This window comes from Falco peregrinus, chromosome 2 (genome assembly GCF_023634155.1).
Source record: "Falco peregrinus isolate bFalPer1 chromosome 2, bFalPer1.pri, whole genome shotgun sequence".
Lineage (NCBI taxonomy): Eukaryota > Metazoa > Chordata > Aves > Falconiformes > Falconidae > Falco > Falco peregrinus.
The window spans coordinates 110,771,604-110,796,489 of NC_073722.1; the positions used below are offsets into that span (position 1 = coordinate 110,771,604).

General features: G+C 39.5%; 1 protein-coding gene across 1 annotated transcript; it reads right to left on the bottom strand.

Moving 5' to 3' along the window:
• Positions 1–3,461: 3,461 nt before the first annotated feature.
• Positions 3,462–23,440, bottom strand: CA4 (carbonic anhydrase 4). Its single transcript, XM_055798139.1, has 8 exons — positions 22,857–23,440; positions 11,643–11,696; positions 10,648–10,818; positions 8,165–8,325; positions 7,290–7,386; positions 6,959–7,018; positions 6,306–6,469; positions 3,462–5,279 (listed from the first exon to the last, which is right to left on the bottom strand). The coding sequence occupies exons 1-8, from the start codon at positions 22,912–22,914 to the stop codon at positions 5,091–5,093; spliced, it is 954 nt and encodes a 317-aa protein (XP_055654114.1). The 5' UTR covers positions 22,915–23,440; the 3' UTR covers positions 3,462–5,090.
• Between the last annotated feature and the right edge of the window lie 1,446 nt (positions 23,441–24,886).

The window sequence follows — 24,886 nt, forward strand, 5'->3', positions numbered from 1 at the left end:
TGAACGGCAAAATGGTGAGTCAGTCCTGCCTGCAAAGACAACAAACGAGGAAATAACACTGACAAAACCCAAGGTGCACAAAGACTTGCCAGGCAGAGTGTTGCCCTGGGGTGCAGGATACCTCAGATGGGCAGCTTGGCTGCTGCCTCATGGGTGCATCACCTCATGTTGGAACAGATGCTTTTGTAAGGCTCTGTAGGCAGCAAGAGTCGTGTTGTATGAGTGAGGTGGGTTCTAGATGCTTCTTGTGGAAGAATCCCGCCAGATTGTGGTTGGCCATGCCATCCCCTGTGCTGCGGGGAGCAGCCCGGCAGGCTGGGCAGTGTGGCAGGAGGCTGCCAGTCTCTGTTTCCTTGTGCGTTATTTCTTCGGTGCATCTTAGCTAGAATTTTATTGGCTTTTCCATAGATACACATTAATTTACTAGTAAAGTCTGTATTTCCTTTATTTTTTTATAATTTATATATGATTTTCTCCTATATGAAACGTTTTCCACAGCTACCTCTGGCTGTACAGAGCTACCATGGCATTTGTTTCTCTGTCATTGTAATGTCTCTAAATCCCATGTCATTTGTAGTGCTTAGTGGCAAGAAAATCACTAAGCACACTTTTAAATCTATTGAAAAAAAGCTTCACATCTCCAAGCATAATAATTTTTCATACAATCCTTTATAGAATCATTTCAGTTGGAAAAGACTTTTAGGATCGTTGAATCCAACCGTAACTTTTGTGGTGGGGTGTTATCTCCTGCACACACTGCAGTGTTAGGCAACAGGTCTCCCCCTCTCTGGATTGTTGTTGTTGTTACACCTAGTACTAACACATTTATTAAACTTCAAAATTATTAAACTTCCCAATCTGGGAAGCTAGGTAGGCTCCTCTGTACCCTTTTATTGACTACAGGTGGATAGAGGGATGTTTTACATGGATTTGCTATATGACATCTGTTTAACAGGAAGGCTGTGGCTCTGCCAGCAAATGCTGTCTTTCCTGTGAAATCCACTTCTGGATGGGCAAGGGAAGAAAGGAAAAACCAAGAAGCTTTATTCTTTTCCCCAAGCAATCATGGAAAATTAATTCTGTATGGAAGAAAAGTGCATTTTGAGCTTGTGTTTGTCAGCAGGAGGAGCTGACCATATAATGAAGCTGGCAAGCTTGTTAAAATTCTTTGTGGATAATGTAAATATATCTCGTGAGTAATGGCTAGGTTTCCCTGTCTCTTTCTGCTTCCTGAGAAAATGTTTTGCTGAAAACATATTGTATTAGGAATTTTTTTTGTGCCTGCCCCTCCTGTGGTCTGACCCTGCTCCCCCAACCAATTGCCAGATGATTGTGAAAGGGTGAAGCCAGACCTGTGTTCATACAGCAGATCTGCTTCTTCACCTCTCAGGCCTCTGAAAGCTTGCACTCAAATCAAGGTCTGATCCAAAACTGGAAAAGAATTGATTTTTGGATGCATTATACAAATCCATGTAATCCCAGCTTGCTATATATTTAGAAATGGAGAGGACCTACCGAAGCCTGGTGAGTCCTTAGCTGCTGTTCAACCTTATGGTGACTGGAGTGTACCATGACAACCGTTACAGGCAAACCCTAATCCAAAATGCAAGGTGCTTCCAAAGGGTGGAGTTCTTATAAGCAAAGCTACATCCAAACTTTGATAATCTCCCAAAACACTTTGGTCTCTGCACTCATGAACATGATCAGTTCATACACCTGGTTGTCTGCAATCCACATAATGTTCTACCTCTGACTTGATTCAGACCTGCTTTGTTTTAAACTTGAAACATATACCTCTAGACAATTTTAGTTTCCAGGTTATTTCAGTTTCTATTGTACTCCAGCTTTCAGTCACAGGAGCTAGAGTAGTCTTCAGCTCTGACTCCGACATATGTGAAATGTATTAGCAAAGTTCTGCATTAACTATTCTGTAAGTGGGAAAATACTGTTCTTTCTGGGTCTTTCTAAATATCGCTGTTCCTTCCCCCACCCTTTCCTGTATTATCACAGCTTGCCTATTTGCTCTTCAGGAGTTACTGTTGCTTCCTAGTGTCTTCACAATATAAGAAGTTTCATGCCAAATGTAGCATAGACAAAACTGGTGAAAATCAGCACCTGAAGCTACCTGCGGAACAGCAAATTACTTTTCCATAACTGCCTTCACAAAAGAAAACCGAATGTCCCACTTCACACCTTTCTGTCTTTTACTGGTTTTTAAGTTGAATAGCTTTTGCTGTAGATTTGTATTTATTCACTGCATTAATGCTAGTCCTGTAATTGTTACATCCTGCACCAGAACAGAATGCGTCTGCCTGGTTGCAAAGAGGTACCTCTGACAAAGAACAGATTGATCTTGATGGCTGACACAGATGCAGATTGTAGCAGTTCCCTGTTCCTCATTGGCATAAAATTCAGATTCACTCAGTAAAAATGGTCATACTTGTCTGTTCGGATTTGATTCATGCTGGGGTTTGTGCAGAAGAGTGCTTACAGAGGACTAACCATCTTTTCAGGAGATTTTTTTTCCCTTCCTCTTAGTTATGTTTTAATGTATTTCACCGCAAATAAGATTCCCCCACATCATATCTAACTGCTGTAAATGTTTCTCTCTATCTACATGATAAACTGAGGCACAGCCTAGTGAAAAGTTGCCTCTGTAATTTATCATTGATCACTAGCAATAAATGATAGTTGACATGGATCATCCACAGTTTCTTCCAATCACTCTTAAGAGAGTGTCCTATGAAATGAAAATAATTTCATTAATTTAGTAAATAATCTAAATGGAGAAAGGTGGTGGGTTGTTATCCCAACAGACACAGAGGGCTTTTTTAGTGCAAAAGGCATTGTCCTCAGTGGAGGCACCCTGAGAAGTATTCACATTACTGGTCTTTAAAACAGGAGCTCCCCGTCTTACAGGACTTTTGTACGTGATTGTGCTGTTTACCACGTTGCTTGTAACTCTTGAAAGAGCAATAAAATGTGAGTCTTTCAGAATACTTCCATTTATTACATTTTGTACCACGGCATGAAAACAAAGATTCTTTCCTCTTAATTTTTTGAAGCATTCTCTGCTTGTGGGATGTTGAGGGATGTAATGGAAATTGCTAACACAGAGATGTTCAACAGATGCGTAGGTATGCAACTGTTTATTCTGGTTAACGAACTAGCTGCGTGTTTGTACAGAGGTGAAGTTGCACTGGGTAAATCCATGGTACCCTTTCCTTCATTGTGCGAAATCTGCCTGTCCTCTACCTGATGGGCTGGGTGTCTGCACCAGTTCTGCTGAGCAAGGTGCCAAACTCAAACAATTTTGCTATGTGCAAATAATACCCGGGTGACTCATGTGAAGCAAAAGCTCCAGAAGCCTGCTGACATCAGAAATGTCCCAACATACTGCAAATCCCTCCCCCTGCCCACCCCCTCAAATGCAAACCCAGCTCTAAACCTTGTGAAGAAGTAGGGGGAAATGTCACATTCCTTTTCTGAATGAGTGTTGTGTGGATTCCCCTTTAGCAAGGACAAAAGAAAAAAACTCAAGGCAGCAAAAATATGGGTCTCTGTTCAACTTTAATCCTTTGTTTTTGTTTGCTTCTCAAAAGTTTTTTGTTAGCTAAAAATACAGTCAAAGTCTTAATCATTTCTCTAAACTTAAAAAGGTGAATTCGCTTTTCCATGTGTAATTTTTTAAGCTTATGTTATTGATTGTTAAATATGAAAATATTTTTCCCCCTGCTTTTTCTCTGTTGATGAGCTGTGGTTAGTCTCACTGCTATGGTTTTCCTGGAAATGGCCGTATAGCTGTAGTATAAAGTCATCTCTGCAAACATTGGCCTAAAGAGAAAACCACAAGTCAGATACTATGACATCCTATTTTGGTGTGGCCAAAATCTAAAATTTTAAAAGGAGATCTAACATGTTATATGGCATTAGCCAAACAAAACTTGTGTCTGTCTTCAGAGAGAGAACTGGAATAAATCAAGGAAACACTATTTTCCAATATATTGAGGTTTTCTGTAAGTAATTGAATAAGATCTGAAGAAATCAGTTCAAATCACAATCTTCTTGGAAAAAAGCTATGAATCTTAACCATATGCAAATATTGCAGGCATGTTTTCATGAAAAGAAAAAAAAGGGGGGGAGGGCGTTCAAACTGACATTTAGAAACAGAAATCATGATTCTGGAAAGAGCTGTTCTTTGAGCTATCCCATTTTATTAGGCAAACAAAAACTGAAAAGGATCATTTAAGTCTTATGCTTCAAATGCAACCCTCCAAAGAGAGAGAATTTCCACAGATGTGCAACTGGTACCTGTGGCTGACCTTCTCTTTTTCTTTCTAGCACATCATATTGGCAGAGAATGCTAGAGAAGGATGCTGTACTAGGCTGAATAAATAGGCTTAATAGAGACACCTGAAATCCAGAATCAGTAGATTAGGTGAAAAGAATCCAGTATCCTTATCTAAAAATTAACTTTAGATGTTCTGAAGGAAGAAGGGGGGAAATTGCATTAGTACAGATTAAATTTGTCACATGTCCTTCACTATGGATGACCCAGATGTTGCTGAACTGTGTGTGAGCATTTTTTCTTTGCTCTGTATTGTACCTTCATGTAGGACAAGATAGGGATTATAAGAATTACTCCACATGTTACTGTCTTCCTGATATGCAGTGTTGAATGTAAACATACTCCAAACAAAACCCTTCATAGGCACTTAAGAACAGATTCCTCTTGAAGATCGCCTGTATTGCTTGTAAAGTGTCCTTCCAGTGTTGTGTTCAAACTACAGGCTTGCAAATAATCCATCCCGATGTTTTAAGTGTTTTGGGCTTTTTAAAATCTGAATCTTCAAAGCTTTATCTTACAGTTCCTTTAAATTCTTGTGATTTAGTGCAATGGGTTTCATTTTATATAAGAGCAGCAACAGAAGTCCTCGGTTAGTGTCTGGAGGAGGGCAAGGTTAAATTCTGTATTGAGATATGATTCATGAGTTGGTAGTTAGAGAGATTACTTGATACAAAGAACCAACAACAGCAATAAAAACAACCACCTCCAAAAAGCCCAGAACCCTGAATGAGGTGCAAAGCGTTCATTGGCAAAGAGAACTCAGGATGTACGTAAGCATCAGGACCAACACTAAAACCTTAGCAGTAGGCACGAGGACGCTGGCACTGGACCAGTACACCTTTCGTTCGTTCAGAAGCTGAACAGGCCGGAAATTTTCAGCCATGTAAGTTGAGTTCTTCCCATCAAAGTGGACTGTTGAAAACTGAGAAATCTGCAAACATTGAGGAAAAAAAATAGATGGTTAAATCCTTTTTCCATAGAACACTGGAAATCATTATATTAAAAATCTGCAGTGCCTTGCTCTGTTTTTGAACTGTATGGATGCATTAAACCTTGCAGGAAATGATATGATGGAGGCTATTGCCAGAGGTCATCAACAGATGACTTCTTTTAGCCTTCGAAGTCATGAGGACTTCCTTTCTGTGTGAGCCAAATGCTTTGTCCAGCTCAAGGACCTGGTTACACCAGTCCTCTTGACGCACACAGTCCTGTCCTTGCCCATTACGTCACAGTGACTCGAAGAAAAAGAGCTAGGCTTTCTCTCTTTGCTTCCAATTTCTAACTGCTTGCCGCGTGATGCTGGCCCAGTGCAAGCAGATGCTCACTCTCGCACGCTGCGCTTTCCTGACTTGTGCGTGGCTGAGCATTGCCCTGTGACTGAAGTGATGATGAGTGCACTGCAGGGAAGGAAGAAAAATACAGATGCTGGCTCTCAGCCAGGCTGTGCTGGCTGGCGGTATTGCTGAGAGTCCACTCCAGAACATCTGAATTTTTTCATCATGTACTCTGTTAGCTGAACAATCTGTATTTTCAAGGCAGTGATGATTCAGTCTCCCATTCCTCTCTATAGGACAAAAATGCATGCCTTAAAGCTGATGCTTATAGACTTAAAGTCTGGATTTCAAAGTGTTCTGTTCTGGTATCCTGATACTTAAGGCAATAGGAGAAAAGCAGTGAAACTGGGGAGTGAGCAGATGATAGCAGTGGAAGTGCTGCTGCTGAAGCACTGAGCTGAGTGTTTACCTGTGGGTTTTTTTGGCTTTCTTTCCACATTGTCATTTCCCCTTCCTTCCCCTTTCCTGCTGTTTTCTGAGAGGTGATTTAATGGGGCCAAAAAAACGGCACTAGGGACTATGCTTGGGCTAATGTCAAGCAAGTGTGTGTGTGTGTCATAGGAGCAAAGCAAGCAGCTAATGAGTTTGTGTTTAATTCTCCAGGCTATCCCCTTGCGACTTACCTGAGAAATACTGAGTTCAACTGGCTTCTCAAATACTGTCCAGATGACACCCTCATGGCAGTCAGGAGTGGTGAGGGAGCCCTCGTACCGGTAGTACCTTCCAAGGTCTTCCTCAGGTGGGAGAAGAGAGCTCAGTGGCAAAGGTTCCATCTGTGCTGTTTGTCCTAGACAAACCAGGGGGAAACACCGCTTGTAACAAGCATGGCTGCAGGTGGTGGTCACATTTGTCTTCAAATGCGGCTGCTGCTCGTGGCTCTGGAAAGCTCATCCCCACGCACGCTTCCCACACTGACTGGGGCAGCCACACCGCGCTGCTTGTGAGATCCTGACTGCCAGCTGCAGGATCCCACTGAGGACAAGCTGCGCACTCCTCTTGTGTTAACGCTGCATGGGTTTCTTCTCATTCACTTCCTCCTACAGAAGCAGGAATACTCATTCTGGTTTAGGGGGGCTGTTCTTCTCTGCGAATACAGAGGACTAGATTTTCTCCCTCCTGTGATGCTCTGACTGCTTGGCAAACTAACTTTTATCTTTTGGCTTTGACTTTCAAGTCACAATACCATAATTAGAACAGGATTGGACCATGAACTACCTGGTAGTATATGTGCTTGAAGTAAATACGTGTTGCACTTTGACCGATGCAAGTGTCTTACCTTTGTATTTTATATTCTCTAGCTCATTTATTAGAGTTGCATAGTTTTTATTTTCTTCTTCTACCTGAAATGGAAATATTTTTATTCCAAATGATGCATTTCTCAACAACTGGTTGGTTTAAATTAATTATGAATAAAACAGAAAAGAACCACAAGGCTAAAAGATAACAACAGGTAATATAGTACCTGTATAGAAATGGGTAAAGGAGCGAAGTGCTGGCATTGAATGTCTGCAGAAGATGGGGAGGCTTAGGTCTTGGACTACTCTAACAATCGATCACTCGGCCAAATTGCTGGTAAATTGGCGATGGGCAATTAGAAATTTGGCTACCTACCTTTATAAAGAATGCTAACACAGCCACACCATCTGCATTTTTCTTTGCTTCTGTTATATCTGAAACATCTTCTCTTATGTGGACAACATGAAGCTGTAACACAAGAGTCAAGGCCAATTATTTTTCATTTTATTATTTAATTATATATTATATACATATATATATATGATTCATTTTCCTCTGCAGTTTGTTGTTGTGAGTGCAGCCTGGCTACTTCTCTGCACCTGTGCTGCAGTGGGGCCAGAACTGCTTTGCTGCTCGCAGGCTGGGGACAAGCAGCTCGGGGTCCTTGACCCAAGGCAGGAGCCAATCAGTAAGTGTATTATAATTTGAAACATCATTTATCAGCAGCGGTATCATTTCAGACATCTCCTCAGAAAGGGACGTGCTCTCTGGACTGCTGCAGCCCTCAGTTTTCAGCCTGTGCAGCAGAAGAGGCAGATTTTTACATCATGGTCTGAAAGGGGGGGGTGGGTTCCTTCCACCAATCCATGTGTATCAGTGCTGGCAACTTCTCTTGCCTTGAAGAGAATATATTGGTTTTGGTTGCATAGGTCAGTTCACAGTTGCAGTTCCAGAAATGAATATATAATCTGAATAAGCAGTGTGAGAGTATAATTGGACTGTACAGGCTTTGAAATGTTTCTCCTCCCAAAAGGCTATCTAACTCCAGATTTATTGTCTGTTCTGTGCCTCTGCCATGCAACACTAGCGTGTTTTCCTGCGTGTTCTGGTTAGCGAGCAATGTGTCCTCCATTCTTTATTTCCACTGTTGGGGTTACATAGGAGAATTAGCCAATAGTTTTTGTGCAACAGTATCTTTAAAGGCCAGAGTTCTTGAGGAAAAGCTGTAATCCACAGTCTCACCTACCTCCATGGCTTGTTTCTCTCCATCAATGCTGTGCTCTGACCCGGGAAGGTATTGCTGCTGCCCACCTGGGACTCCCCAGTGCAAATGAAATTCTATTGCCTTGTATTTGCTTCCCAGACCTCCGCCTCCAATTTTAGGGAATGTGCTTAATGTTACTTTAACTGGGAAAGACAAATACATTGTTTACAACAAAATAAATATCAGATCAGACATGATAGTATGTGACAGTAGAGAGATGCATGTTCCTGAGATTCAAATTTATGCTAAAGATTTGCTCTGCGAAGTGGAATGACTTGTGTAGAGCCTCGCTTCCTGGAGGGCGGAGCTACCCAGTACTTCAGTTGAATAAATAATAATAAATAAAATCAATTCAATGATGCTTGTTTTCCTTTGTAAAATGGAGGAAAAGGACAGAGCCCTACTTTGGGTTGTCCTGGGGTAAGGGTTTTACAGATTTTGTGGCATCCGTTGATAAATCCTTTGGAGCATCATCAGTTAATTGTGTTTGGAAGAACACAGGGTAACAGCCTGTCTTTCCTTGATTGCACTGAGGGGATTTGTAGGGATTTGTTCGCTGCCATTATAACCCCAGGAGTCAGAGCTACTTATACCTTTCAGAAACCCCTGTATTCCTTCATCTTTTGTCTAGGAGAACCCACTCTATCAGAGATCACAGGTTATTCAGGTTTTAAGCATTGTTTTTGACTCCTATCATCCATGCTGTAACATTTGTGTTAGGCAGGATTTAAAGATACTCTGTTCTAATTTAAAGTAGCTTTGCAACTTAAGCCTAAGCATCTAAGTCATTATATCTTTTTAATGTGATGCTTGATCTGTTGTTAACAACAAAACAAAATTTTCTTAGGAGATATTTTTCTATAAATCACCCTCACTTCCTGTGCTTGAAGCATTTGGGATATATTTTTAAAATTTACTTACTAAGACCTCTACATTAAGCACAGTACTTTTCTTTCCATAGGATTGTTTTCACCTGGATTGAAGCCCCAGAGATTTCATTTCTGTTCTGAATTTCAAATGAACTAGAAGCTTGTGTGAGTCATTTAGTTACTTTGCTTTTTTATCTGTAAATGGATGAGTAACGTTATCTTTGTTGGCTTGCTTTATTTAGATTGTAGGACTTTTGAGACACTGACCTTTGCTATCTGCACATCGTCAAACATAATGATAGTCTAATCTCACGTAGAGCTTCTAATTGCAGCTGTAATTTAAGCAATAACCATTTTAGTGAATTGTACTCACTGTAGCACAGGAATTGGTTGCCCTCAGAAGGAAGAAATTTTGAAAGCCCAGATTAAAAACTTAATCCTTTTGCATGGCTGAGAAAGATGAGAGTTCTGACCAATCCTTATGAATATTAATTTTTGTGTCAAAGATATTTCTATGCGTAGCAACTGTAATATGGAGATTCCAGAATATCATTCTGTAACGGGACGGTCATTAACCCATACACTAGTGAAAAGTTAAAACATGGCTTTTTCTTACAGTCTTTCAAAATACTGATGTTTTAAACTAGAAACTCTGACTGTGAAAATCTACCCAGATGTCTACCTTCCTACCTTTTCATTTTAAGTTAGGAAAATATTTACCACTTGCAACTTTCCTCTTTAGGGATTTGGCAGTTAAAATAATCCATCTAGAATTTTAGCAACATCTATAGATAATTTAAAAAAAAGGACAACAGATTCTTTTTTAACCTTAAAGTAGTTTTGCATAATACTGTTGAAGCATCATCATTAGTATTGCTTTCAGTGAAAAAAAAAGTGGAGGAAGTGAAACAGTTCTAAACTACTATTCAATGTTTACTGAATTGCTGTTGACTGATTCACTGTTTACTGAATCAGTAAATAGCTGATCAACAAGCTCACATGAGATGACTTCCACATGCAGAGAAAACAGGTTGAAATCTGAGATTGCAGCTCATTATTTAAAGAACTAGTAAAATACACACACTGCAAGCCACTGATTTGAATGGGTTTCCCAGAGCTTGTTCTCCAGTAGAATTCTCCTTTGTGCAGAAGCAAGGGTCAAAAAGGGCAATAATATACCCAGAAATGAAGGGTATAGGTGCATTCAGCAGAAATTGTATACTTCTGCCCAGACCGTTGTCCTAAACCCCTATACCTGTCTGCCTCCCAGTCCTAGAAGTTGTTTGATGTAGAGGTTCCCTAGACAGCTCAAGTTCTGTTTCTACACATGCACAGAACCAATTTCTGCGAAGACAATCAAGGATCATGTCCCAAATCAAAAAACTAGGTAATTCCCCCAGAGTTCCCAGAAAACCTTGGTTCAGAAGGTGGCCTGAAAGTTTCACTTCTGAAATATTGGGGTGCTATCTTTTCTTCCTTGCTTTTAAGCAGCAGTAGTGAAATCTAACACCTTGCCCAGGGCACAGAAGAAGTGAATGGTTGGTTCCAAGTGAAGGCACAAACAAATCCCATAACAATATATTTGGCAGTACTTGCCTGTATGTCCGTTATTTCCTATGTTCCATTTTGAAGACCCCTTCACATTGTATCCTTCAAAATTCAGTGGCTTAAGGTTCTTGTCATAAATTACATTTCTGGTGACAATATTGATAGGTGACTGTTTGTTTCCTTTGCAGGTGCTGTCTATTAGATGCCATTGTCGAGGATCTATTTAAGGATGAAAAAAAAAATGTTTTTCTGTATACTGCAAATTCTTGCTAAAGCCAAGCCACCCAAGAGTCAATATATTTTTGCTTGGAAAATTGGTGACATCTTTGAAGGAAAGGTCTTTGGATGTTGGAATTTAATACAAGAACTTTTTGAGCGTATCATTTTTTGTAGTTTTAAAAATATTAATGTGTCAAGCATGTTCTGCTAAGCTTTAGAGGAAAACATGCACATGTAAATGGTTGTAAAATAGAAAGTGAACTACCACTGAGGTTGCCTGAGCTGTAGAAACTAGAGAAACTTGGAAACTATAACAAAAACGACAACAACAAAAAAAAACCCAACCAAAAAGTGGTGGGTAGTGCTGGTGCTGGCAGCAAAATGCGGTTCCCAGCACAGTCAGTACCATGGGGGGCTGGGCAGGACACAGGGATGAACAAGGCAGCAAGCAGACTAGGTGGATGCTGCTGCTAAAACAAAAGGTGCAGTTTAGGTAGAACATAGGATTTTTCATAACTGTCCTGAAGAATTTAAATAGCTGTCTGTACCCATATTGCTGGGGTGATTAACCCCAGACACATTGAAGTTACTTTTATATTTGAAGGATTATCCCTGATTGAAACAAAATGAATAGTTAGCACAAGCAGTGGTGTCTTCAAAATACCCTTCTTTAGGCATCATGTTTAGCCCTTACATTTATGTATAACATGATCATGCAGCATTAAATGCTGAGTTGTGTGGATTTTTGCATTGTTTCTATCATGAGGCCCTTTGCAAAATAGAATTCAAATGCTACTGTGATAGGAAAAATAGTTTAGCAGTACCTTCACACTGTGGCTGTTCACACTTCTGTGACTGATAGCACCAATGGCCTCCAACTAAAAAAAAAGAAACACCACACCAAAAACATCAGATATTCTAAATTAGATGAATGAAAAGCTGCACAAATTGTCCCCCAAAAAGCAGAAGTGAACCATTCGCAACTTGTGATTCTCCAAGAGTGATGACTGGGCACACAGACTTTTGGCAACTTCTTGGTTTTGTCTGCCCAGTTTTATTAGAACAAGATGTTTCATTTCTTAAATATATAAACAACAATGACTGGTAAGAGGTGAGTGCTTCAGCTGTGAAGACATCTTGAGTTGCTAAAGATTTCTTAGCAGTATGGAGCACACCATCCAGCAAGTCTATCTGGGCTTTAATATCAAATTATTGAGAAGCATAAAAATCCTGCAGTGGGCAGTTCTGTCCTCTCTCTAGATCTCCTCCTGGTCTTAAAAGAATCAGTTTACACCTGTTAATATTCCCTCAAAACTGTGCTAGCAGGAAATACTAGAACTCTGGATGGGTTGCAGTTCTAAATCAATTTTGAAACCTTGGCTTCAGCAACTTCTTGAGGCAAAAGTTCCACATCTGAGTATATGTAGTGTTAAAATAAATCTCCTTTTATCAGTTCTGTACTTGCCATCCTTTCATACACTTGTAAATTCACTTATGCAAGATGACTTATCTCACTCCGTTCCAGGAACTATTTTAAAGATTACTTGGTGCAATAAGGAATTGTAAGAAATGAGGGATCCCATTTCTCAAAAGACATGAGGAATCTTCATTCAAATGCAGCTGTGATCCCACACAGATGGTTGCAAATTTTTTCCATAGAATGTCTTAATCTTACTTTTTCATTGTCAGAAGAAATATGAAATTCAGAGGAAGACAGCTGATTTAACTGAAGTATGTGTTGACCTAGTCAGGGAAGTAAGAAATATTTTGTTTATCACAGCATGCTTCAATGGCTGTTTATGACAGTTTTAAAGTTTAAATGGACTTTAACAGGAATAATTCTCTTGGCTACTTTAATCAATAACAATTCAAAACCTCTTATAATCAAGATTAATAGTATGGTTTCTGTTTGCCTATGATTAGTAAATTGTAGACATTTTAATCACTAAAATTGATTAGCCATTTATTATTAGGGAAGAGTGCTGTCATTAGAGTACCAATTACCATAATTTGTGATCTTTTATAACACATCTGTTGGAAGGCTCATAACTGCTTTTAACACCTTTATTTTCATATCAGTAGCATAGCAATACCGTCCATCTATTAAGTACTACGTTAGAAATAGAACCCTGATAAAAATTGTGGCTAGCTGTAACAACAGAGGGAGGCTTGAATGAGCTTGTGGCAATTAATATAATCTTGAAAAAAATTATGCTGTTTCAGTTTGTCTCTCACAGAAATTAAATTTATGCTTATGCTGAACACTATAAATAATTGTTTATATTGTTCAAATATTGTTCAAACAAATAGAAAGTTGACTCACTTTCTAGTTTAGTAGTCTAGTAATATTGAGAAGAAAAGTGACCAACATTGCTTTGTGTTTGTATAATGCATTTGTATTGGAAGAACGGTAGTGATTTCTACTTGTTGTTCCATAAATATTTTGCAATTATCAAAAAATTGGTTTTGACAAAGTTTGGGTTTTTTAACACACTTCCAAACATACTCAAAACAGCGTTAGGACCTGCCATTTTTAAAACTGATTGTTGCGGTTTTTTTCCAGGCCTGTGTACACAAGACAGCAGCCAGATCTCCAGCAGCGCTGAGCGATTTCTCATCTCCCCTGGGAAACAGCCAAACCAGAAGTCCCAAGCCCAGAATGTCACCAAGTGCCTTAATATTTTAATCAATAAATGCCTAGCAAATACCAGGTAAGCTAATCTTCACAATGCTTGGTTATGTTTTGTATGTATTAGTGTTTGCACAAATGAGTGACTGCAGACATATTTTTGGCAACTGCTTTAGCCCAGAGGTCAGTATATGCTGTAGCAATTGTAGCGCCAGCACCCCGTGATTGGGCACAGTCTTTCCTTGGAAGGTATATGTGCATAAACCTTCAGGAGAAACCATGTTGCACTGCAGGAACAACCTGGACACAAATATTTAAAGACAGTAGCACCTATGCAGCATGAGAGGACAGTTATCTGCAAAGATTTGATCTCAGACTCTTTGGGATGTGAGTTAAATCAAAGAGGGAACTTGTCAGGTGAGAAATCAAGGTTGGGTGAAGTATTCCAGTCTGTTTACCGTAAATTCTTGGAACGGTCTACTGTTCTGGGTTTGTATAGTGCCTTGCACAATGGGAGTGTGATCATGACTTAGATATCAAAGCATTACTGTAATGCAAATCAAATTTTACAGTCAATATGATTCACAATTACAAGTAAGTGCAGTAAGTTTATTGGGTACAAGGTTGGGTTGTGGAGCTTTTAGACCTTGACCTTGACGAAAATCAAAGACAACCACAGGAAACACTGAGGGAAGGTAAATACCACCAAATCATATTGTCAGTGGTCCTGATACATAGTGTATCCAGACCAGAGGAGAGAAATGGATTATGGAGCCTTTCATTTCTGAGTTTGAGTCCAATCTTTCTCCAACGCCACCACTGATTTTTCACTAACTGATAAGTGTTCAGCAGGTTGTCTCAAATAAGCTTGTGCGTTTCAGTCACGTCTTAGTGATTGACACATGAGCACACTAAAAATCTTCCAGCCTGCATGTCAAGATGACAGGGAGAAAAAGTTTAAAAAAATATAAAAAAAATCCAGCCCTCAGGTGGCTACTGCTGCCTTACATCCAGCACTCATGAGTATTCTTCCCTTCTTCTGTGGAATGCAACGTACACCAAATAATCAGCATTTAATTTTTGCAAGTTTTCTGCAAAATTCCTAATGTCTACAAGCTAACAAAGAACTAGTGTTTTCTTATCAAGGTCTTATCACAGTTGTGGTTTAGGAAGTTGGATGGTATCAGTGAAGTAGAACAGGATATAAATTCAGAAGTTTGTAAGAAAAAAGGTCCTTAAAGCTGTTAAACCTTAAACAATGAGGTAATTAAACATTGCAGAATGCCTGAGCAAACAATGAATTAATGTTTATTGTGAATTAGATATTATTTTTTTTTAGTTGGTGGTAATGTAACATTAGAGAACAGGATCTTTTGTGTAGATACTGCTCAGGAGGAACCAAACTGCTGTACTCTGTGTCACTTACGAGGAAAAATTGCATTTGGATTTTATTTGGGTCGGGTGTGATTCCTCCCTACATATAGGAACCTTGCATTTACAATGGTCCTTTTTTCCCCCTGGGCTTTATGGCTTTATTTCTGAAGCAAGAAAGAAAGATACTTGTCACATCCAGTCAGTTGTCTGTGGTTTTAGCATGATTGTACCCTAAGGTATGTTGTCTAGTCTAGTTTTAATTGTCTGAGCAGATCCTGTCACTTCCCTTAGGATACTTTTCCACAGTCTATTAGCCTTCACTGTCAGGAAATGTTTCCCGTTTAATAGCTTACATTTTCCACTTGCTTATCTGCATCCCATCACTCCTAGAAATATCACTGAACCACCCTAAACAATCCTTTTCCCTTCCTGGTGTTTACAGTGTTCAAATAGTTCTTTCATAATCTCCAATTCCTGTTCTTGCTTCATCCATTCTTTGTCCCATCTTTTGACAACGTGTCCTTCACCTTTCTGCCAATTCCGCTTCAAAGCCTTTTGTCTCTCTTTCTGTGAAGCCCCTTTCTTACAGGGACTTAGTACATATCTGATCCCATCCTGCAGTTCTCTCACCTGACTGCTCTTTCAAACAAACCTCAGCTCCTCCATTCTCTTTCCTGTAATTTGTTTTATTGCCCAGAAAAATGCAGCAGAAAGTGGGTTTTTTGGTGTTCTGGGGTTTTTATTTGTTTTTGTAGCTGATGTGCTGAAACCATTGGTGTGATATGAGCTGCCCTGGAGGGCTGCATAGCTACTCCCCTACCTTGCTGGTACAAGTGAGTTGAGCCGTGAGCATTCACACCTCACTCAGGATGGTGTTAGATGCCAGCCAGGATTCCCAAAAGCTCCTCGCCTAGTTGGCATTAAAGAGAGACACCTGCATTCCTGTCACAACTGGAAGCAATATAATTCAGTATACATATGCATTCAGTACACATATACACCTGGATTTACAATTGCTGTATCATCAACTATATCTGGCTCTTACGTTGTATTATGGATTCTTGATTTAAGTGGCGATGCACCATATTATAGTGTCACCTTGACTTTACTGGGTTTGAATTTAGAGTAGCCTGAACCAGGCTGAAGGCCTCCTCTTCCTTCACAAAGTTCACGACAGTTCGGTTTAGGGAGTCTCTCTTGGCAAGTGAGCAGTCCCACTTATCTCTGTTTCTTCCTTGTCAAATTTACAACTGGTTTCCTGACCAAAGCTGTTTCTTGGCACCAGAATAGCTGGAAAACAATACAATTACGTATTGTTTTCATTTTATTGTAAATGTTTTCAATTGTTTTAGCTATCAAGCCTAACTTGGAAACTTGAGGCAAAAAATTCCTTCGGTTGAGAACTCACTCTCCTGTTCACTTACGCAGCCAGACGGAGGACAGTGCTTCTGGCTGGAAGCCAGGGCGTTAGCAGTTTGCCAGTGTGCTATTGTGTGATCTAGGAAAAGACCCTTAAGCTCTTTGGACCATGGTCAGATTGCCTGAATTCCATAAAGATTCCTAAATCTACTTTGTCCTACTTGTTCCCTGCTTACTGCCCTACTTGGACCTGCTGAGTTGCTGCTTGGAAGCCCGCATCTCCTCTGACTCAGTGCCGTGAGACAACTGGTATCCAGGCTAGCTGAAAATTGCTCTTCTAATTTGCCCATCTGCACAAAAGAGTTACTAAAACAGGTTTTGTCCTGGATAAAGTGGCTGGAATTAATTCTATCTGTTGACGGTTAGCTATTTTTATTAACTATATTTAATCTTTTGAAGTGTGAATGACCTTTATGCCACTGACAGCCTGAAGTACTGAGACAGTAAGAATATCCTCTGTTGCTTTTTAGTTAAAATCCCTTCTCTCTCTTTCACTGACTGACTCCTTTGTTTGTCCCTGTAGATCTCTTGTCACCCTCTTTCAGCCATGTCCTCGCTGACAATTCGTTGTTTTCTGAGACACGTAGCTGATAGCGCTCCCACTGCACTGGTGCTTTTCAGAAAGCCCAGGCTGCCCTGAATGTCAGAGTTCTCATCACTGCTCTATTGTACACTAGTTTCAAATCCATCCCTAAAATCTGTTGTAACCGCTGGCTTTGCAGCGGGGTGAAGGCAAAAAATAGTTTTGCATGTGGTATATTTTTAGCTTTGGTTAGTGTTGGGCTTGTTCTATTTTTAACTTGCTTTGTGAACCTTATTATCTTTAGTACAAAAGACAAAGCAACTTAAAAGTAAGTGGAATCTAAGTCTGTCTTTCTAATTAATGAGATTGCTGAACACAAACTGAGCAGATATATGTAAGTCTATTTATACATTCTTAAGTATTACACATCCTCAGGAAGTCCTGATCAACTACTTTGACAGGCAAAATCAGTTCCAAATGTTTACTTTTAGATTTGTGTATCACTAACCATGTAAAAACAAATGTTTGCCATCATTCATCTCTTTGCTATTCACTTTTACCTGGAAATTTTATTTTTCATAATTGCACACATCTGTATGTATGTACATTCCAAGATACTATGGTGAGCTAGCCTTGAAAATAAGTTTTCCTATAGTAGTGAAGCATTACAAGTAACCACATCTGATTTGAGCACAGTGTTTATAATTTGGACATGTATACATAAATCATATGCTCAATGAGGTCTTTGTTTGTAACACATATAAACTAAAGAAAAAATCCAAAGTGATTGGAAGATCCTAGATATGCCTTATAGACACTTGCAAGATACTTCCTCTGTGTCAGAGAGTGAGGAAAAATGTTTTTAGCTGTGACCTGTGACACTGTTACAGCCTCTGTCATATATATGTGTCCTCATAAATTTGCTGTATCAAAGAAGGAAGCTGGCCTTTAACAAAAAATGAGTATCCAGGGCTAAGGTGATTTGTGTGGGGTATTTTGTTTTGCTTTGTTTACAACAGAGGCAGCATCAAATAAAATTCAGAAATCCTTGGTTTAGCATTTTTTAAATTTAATTCAAACAAACTACTTTGTGGCTTTACTGTCATTTTTTAGTCTTTTGTGCTGGGTTTATGGCAATTAATCCTATGGCTACAAACATGACTAAAAAGCTAATAACAGGCCATTAGATAAATCCTGCAACATAACAGAGCATCTCCTGCAATGCCACAAACAGGGGAAAAAAACCTGTTCACATGGAGACAGATACCCAGCTGAAGAACTGGACCTTGCAGCATGTCTTCAAAACCGAAAGGTCTGTGCTGATTATTTAGGCAGCTAAGAGAAAGGTATTTCACAGCAGCACCTGTCTCTGAAAGTGCTTTTCAGCTTCCAGTCTTCAAAATCTAAATGTGAGTGCTAGGAGAAACCACAACTCCAGTTTTCTTAAGTATCACAGTGCCCAACTTGCAGGGTTATTCCCTGCAATATATAAAGGATATTCCAATTCTTATGCTGATACCTTTTGCTATAGGAGAAAGGAAAGCAATTCCTAGGCTGAATTAATGTCACTTGTTACCTGCATATGGCTCCTATGTATGGCTTATACCATATTCCTTTCCTTCCCCCACAGCTGAAGCGAAGAGCAGCAGGAAAGGCACCCTGACTTGGATGCTGGAGGAGAGCTAGGTGATGCAGCACATTGCAGTTCTGCACGGAGTCAGCTAAACAGTGAGTTAATACAAATTGATGACAATGTGGTGTACTCACGCTAGTCAGGCTGATCCTTAAATGGAGCATTAATAATGTGATTGGGTCCACTGTGTGCATGGAAAATTGCCCACTCATTGCATGTCACCAGAAACAGGCTGCAAACTAGTGAGCAATGATTTTTGAACTTGCATCTGTGATGCCCTTGGATGCATCAGCCTAGTAAAAAAATTGCCTGCCCAAGAACCTCGATGCCTACATCACATGGATGTATGCTGCCCTAGGCACTGCATAGATAAAACAAATGCCTAAAAAAATTAAAGCATGCTATATGCAATCACTCTTCAGCAGTTCAGAAGTCATGCATGGGGATGAGGGGCAGTTGTTGGGTTGATATATGATGGAGACAGCAAAGGTGATCTTATAATGCTTACAAGTGTAACTCTTTAAGAGGAAGTCAGGATTTGCAGAGGGATGTGCCTGCACAGTACATGTTCTTGAATAACCTTGGCACATAGACTAATGTGAAGAGAACCAAAACATTCCTGGTCTGACACAAATTTGTCCTTTTATGCAACACAGATATACCTGAATGCCACACCTGGCAGGCTATAGAAATGTAGGAAGTGAAAAACATTTCAAAGTTCATTCCATATATGACTAATACCGTCTTGTCGCTGCTTTTCAAGAGTGTTCCAATGATACACGATTTTGTTTCTTTGCCCAGTGGGCTTGGTTCTCTGTCCCCCAGAATGAAATAGATTGTTAGAGCTAAGTGAAGAGCTGCTCTCTGGCTCTACTGTGTCACCTGCTGCTCTGCCACAAGCACTTTTCTGTCTTTTACTGAATTTTGGTGTCAAAGTGAGAATAAAATCGTTACAACGCCTTACCACTTTGTGCCTTTATCATAAACTATGGAAGGAAATAAGTGTACTCTGAGATTACAGGATCTGCATCCTTAGATATCCTGGCCAAGCAGTCTGTGTCCATTCTTCTCTCGGCCATAAACCTCCTCCAATTGCAAGCCAAGTATGACAGTGAATATGACAATGGCTAATCTTCTGTTCGCCATGACAGTCCCTCTTATAGGGTTCATTTGCTAAAATTTAATTGCAGGATCCACATTTAATGGGAAAGTTTATTAGTAAAAAATTTTCAGAGTTTCAAAGCTATTAAGTGCTAAATGCTGCTACTGGTTCAGCACAGATGATAAAGCTAGAAAATTCTCTGCTGCTGAAGCAGTTTATGTCGCTGTATGGAGAGGGGAGAGCACAGAGCAGTATCAGCGGGTATCGCTTGCTCTCAGTGCACACTCAGCAACCTGACAAATGTGAGCTCTTGTTTCTTCTTGCATACAGTGGATCTGGCACTGATGCCATACGCTGATATGTATGGATGATGGTAGGCAGAACCAGAGAAGCCTTTACATTTATTTTGGCTGCTTGAATGATTACAAGGAAGAAAGAGAAGGAAGCCCTAAGCAATGTATCCTGCATAAAGATCATAACTTGAGATCAAGACTCTGTCTGCACTGAGATTGTCGAGGTAATTACTTTCAGATAATGTCAGTGATAGCTTGTCAACTATATTTAATCATGTGTTGGATTAGGTGGGTGGAGAGGGAGAAATTCAGGCAATCCATACCTGCTAAAACACCTATGGATTACTGCCTAAAGCAGGTGTGGCTTATTGCCTTTTCTGTGTTACAGGTCTTATGCTGCAGTTACTCTTCTTTCTTAAACAACTGAAAATGAAAATTTTCATCCCAGAGTGCATCTAAATGCATCAGCATCCCAATTTTGCCAACCCTAAAATGGATTTGAAATACAATTATAAATATGTATGCAATCTATACCATTAGAACTGGAAATGGAAAAAGTTACAGCACCTTTTTTAATGCTGCTTATAGAGATACCATTTTTACTTTGTATTTGAATGGCCCAGAGGAAACATCAGACTGAGAATTAATGCTGACGTCAATGTCAGCATGGTTATGTAAATTTTATGTGTGTGAAAGTTAAAAGTATGTAAGTAGAAATATAGAAAATTAGAGGAATCATGTTCTATCATGCATCAATCTTTTGGAGCACTAGAGCGTGGACTGTGGAAGAATGTCCTCTCATGGCTGAGTCCTGGTCTGTGATAAAGAAAAAGGTTAAAACATGCTGAGGTTCATTCCATTCCTGTTAAAATTATTTTTCAGTAACACTTGGAGCTTACTGTAACTCCACCATGAAGCTTCTAGATGGATGTGTGTTACTGTCCTCTGCAACTGTTCTCTGACCGGCACTAGACTGATTACCTCTCTTCCCAGAGGTCTGGAATATTCCTGTTGGAACATTGCAGACATTTTGCCTCTCTTCTGCCTGTCTAATAGAAGTACCAGAGGGTTACTGATCTCCCAAAGGAATCAAGCAAGCCATCAGAGGTGCCTAAGTGCAGCTATTAATGGAATATGCTAACTGAGCTCCATGTAAGTTAGTGGATGAGATGCTGGACAGAGATTCAAGCTCTTCCTGGTGCTGGTTGATGTTTGGGCAGGTGGCTGCACCAATGTGTCTCTGTTCCCCTTTTGTAGAATGGGGATAATGAAGTTTGCTTCTTTATAAAGCCTTGTGAGGACTATTAGCAATAATTTCTAAAAATAGGTGTTATTGAGACAAGTGAAGGCTGAAAGCAATTTGAAAGGCTAGCAATCAGTTATATTGACTGTTTAACTGTGGTGAATTATGACACTGCCTAGAGTAGAAAAACAGCCCTGGTGGAGGTATGTTAAATGAATTGATCAGTGGATATCACTCAAGCTACTTATGAAAAGTGGTAAGATCAAAATGAAATGCTTATTTTTTTTAAAAAAAATATACTTTCCAAATATAACAAAATATAATTTAGGCTGATTCTCAAAAGCTGAAGTTTCTTGGAATGTTTAGCTTTTAGCATAGCATAATGTATCCTGTGAAGTTTCTACTTCAGGAAAAGGTTTAGAAAAGAAGGTAGGGGAGAGAGCAAGCTTCTTGTGCATTAATGACTATGTAGTTTGCCTCTACACTCAGGGAAGAAAATGGAGATAATCACAGCTGGGAAAAAACCTCAATAAAAGACAGTATATGTGTTCCCTATCTTATTTCCATCCACTAAAGCACTAATTATTAATGCTAATCTAATAAAGCCCATAAGGGTTTTCTAAGTAGTCTTTCAAGATCCTGTAGTAACTCCCTTAAAAGAGCAGTAAATTTAGCAAAGCGTTAGTTAGTAATCAATATCAAGCAAACACTATCTGTAGACTTTGGAAGAGCAAAGGTTCTTTGTGTTTCTATTTACCTGTACCACATGTGGGAAGCCTCTGGAGAGAGAATATCTCTAAAGTACGGACTAAAGAAGAGGGAAGGTATTTGAACTGTCAGGTAAGAATCTGGAAAAGGCAAGCTACTGAGTCATTGATATGGAGAATTAATCAAGAGCAGAGAAATAAAATGTGGGAAACCCACCCCCCCACCCCCTCATTTCCCCAGTGCTCAGGCTGCGCTCCTGAGGCACTTTCTGAGCACCTCAGACCTCTGTTACTTTAAGCCTGGCAACTGAATCTTGATCTACTTTAAAAGTGTGTCTCTTTAATAGGTTCTCGGTGCAGTGCTTCCCTCTGATACCTCTGATAATATTGTATCTCTTCTTTTCCCTCAGTGCAGTCTAGTTATTTTAGTGCAAACAATAGACCCTTCATTACTTTTAAGAACTGCAGTGTTTATCTTTAATTTTGAGGCTGCGTGCTGATATTTACATAGAAAAGGTGATTTAATCAATGTTATAGCATCGCTGATCTAATAGAAGCATAAAAATACCCTCTGCATTTTTCAATACTAATTATAGATCGCTATTTAATCTAGTCATTGTAAGTGCATAGTGTACTTACATGCATAGTGCCCAGAGTGCAAAAATAGATGGATCTGCTGGGCTAATGCAGCAAAGACATATTGTTCTTTCTTTCTCAGTAGGCAACCGTGAAAATTTCATCTTATATCACAAAAAGCAAAGCAATACGAGTAGGAAACTAAAACAAGCTATTTGAAGTTTAAAGAAGTTTACAGATAAAGAATCTATCTTTTACATTTCCATATATAATTAACTATAAAGATCAAGTCAAACATCATTGATTTTTCTTGGAGCAGGAGGACAACTAGAATATCTATAGGTAAAAAAAACCCAAACCACTCGTTCATTCATTAGAAAAGTCTATACTTGATATTTTACCATAAATAATAAAAGGCATAGAAATAAACAAAGCATTCTCCATTTGTCATATAGAAGAATTAAGAGAGTCTATACTGTATGTATATAAATAAAAGTAACCTTGGTACATGGGGTTAGAAAGAGCAGGCAAGGACTTACCTACTGCCTCTGTCTTGACAATGTGCAGGGAGAAGAGAGCAAGGAACAGCAATTCCATTATCTATTTTAAATAGGCTCAGTGTTGAAACCAGAATTGATTAGACTTCTTAGTATGTGATCATATTTCTGCTCTCAGTTTTATACCAGAGTAAGTAGTCCTGGACAGACCTGAAAGCCATAACCAGGAAGGTGAACTCCTCCCCTTTGTAATTTCTCCAGATTTACCCTGCTCCTGATTTGCCTAAATTTATTCATTTCTCAAAAATGAATGACAAAAGGAATCAGGATTTCTAGCACTAAGCCTGTAGTGAGTAACTAATACTTTGCAACCTATGCAGGTTTAGTGACCTATTACTAAAACGCTACAATTTTATTTACTGGTAGCTTTTTTTCCTGACAGCCCACATGATTCGATCCATGTGTGTCTTAAGGTTAGTGGTTTGTTTCAAAAAAACCCAATGAAACAAACAAAACCCCAACTCCCTCACCCCCCTACCCCTACCCCTCCAACCAGCTGCTCAGGATTGGAGTAGATTTGTGAGACTGGAAAGTGGGACTGCTGCGTGCAGTAACAGGAAATGTTTATTAGGTGGCACGCCAACACCTTACTTATATATGCTTTTGCACTTAGTGAATTAACTGAGAGCACACCTTTTCTTTTTGTTTGTTTGTTTGGGGGGGGAGATGTTGTACTTTTTTAAAAATAGTATTTTGTCTTAACTTTCCTGCTTCTAGTACTACAGTATAATAGATGCAAATTATTTTTTCTGCTCCCTTTGCTTTCCTATCTGAATGCTTTAATTCCATGTGTCTGATTCAGTGGCAATTCAGGCTTTGTGTTCGACAAACAAAGGTGTATACAGAAAAGTAGCACTATTACTTTTTGCTCTATAGTGTCTATTATAGATTTCATCTTTTTATTTGGGGTCAGAATTTGATACTGCTGAGGAAAACAAAAGGGGGAGTGCAACTTTTTCTTCCCCTTCCCCAAATGCTTCTCTGTCTGTAGGGGTACAACCCACATGCTGGGTTGGGTGCAAGAAGAAGAGCAGGATGCTTGACCCAGTGCTCCTCCACGAAGGGGTGGGCAGAGTGAAGTGGCATTATGCTGGCTGCACTGAGCAAGCCTAGTCATCCAGCAAGGGCTGAATTAAAAAGAGGAGCCAAAAAGGACTTCTTGCCCTTACCAAGAGCTGCGAGCTCCTCGGTGAGGAGTATGGCCATTCTGCTGTGAGTAGTAGGGGCACACAGGATCAGGACCTGTAATAACAATGGGAAATCTGACAGCTGACTTATGAGCAGGTCTTTTATTCATAAAAAGGATGGCTATAAATAACAGTCCAACAATGAAGATTTGCCGGGTAGTGTTTTTCCATCCTGGATTAGGTAGATTAAAGCATGAACAGATGATGATTTGCCTAGCACATGGTGCTAAGATAAATAGTTACTGCAGTGACAAGAACAATAAGGGAATTTGTTGCATTTTTTTTAACTTCCTAGTTTGTCTCAGTGGAGCTATCTAAGCAAGGTGCATGCTGAGCACGTAGAGAGAATGGGGGTCGTGAATGTGGCAGTGTCAGGTAGTGTCAGCCTCCCATGGCCTCTACGAGACATTTTACTCTTAGGCTTTTCTCTCTTTCTTTTCTGGGGATGGTCTTCAGTAGAGGAGCTGAGCTAAAGCTCTTTGATGAATTCTTTTTGCTCTATTTGTGTTCAGTTCTCTGAAAGCTAAGAGCCTGATAGAAACCTTCTGTTTGAGACCAAAAAATCTGAGGGTTAGAAATTTTGATCTTGAAATTCAGGATTCTTGGGTTTAGGGATTTTTTTCCTTTTTATTTTCTCCACTTTTTAAACCTTCCAACTTGTCATTATTAAAGTGGTAATAAATTCCACTGCAGTCATGTTAAGTAACTCTTTATTTGTGCTAGAAAGCAAAGGCAGACTCAGGGAAAGACATTCCCTTTCCTTATAAAGTTTGTAACCTAAATGAACAGGGCAGACATCATGTGATCTCCATTTTTTTTCTAAAA

Bases quoted from the DNA above. Each gene is read 5' to 3' on its own strand.
- CA4 (XM_055798139.1), bottom strand. From the start codon at position 22,914: ATGGAATTGCTGTTCCTTGCTCTCTTCTCCCTGCACATTGTCAAGACA. The intron at 11,697-22,856 runs GTAAGTCCTTGC...CTTTTTTTTTAG, and splicing joins TGTCAAGACAGAGGCAGTAG to TTGGAGGCCATTGGTGCTAT. The intron at 5,280-6,305 runs GTAAGTCGCAAG...CAATGTTTGCAG, and splicing joins TTGAACTCAGTATTTCTCAG to ATTTCTCAGTTTTCAACAGT.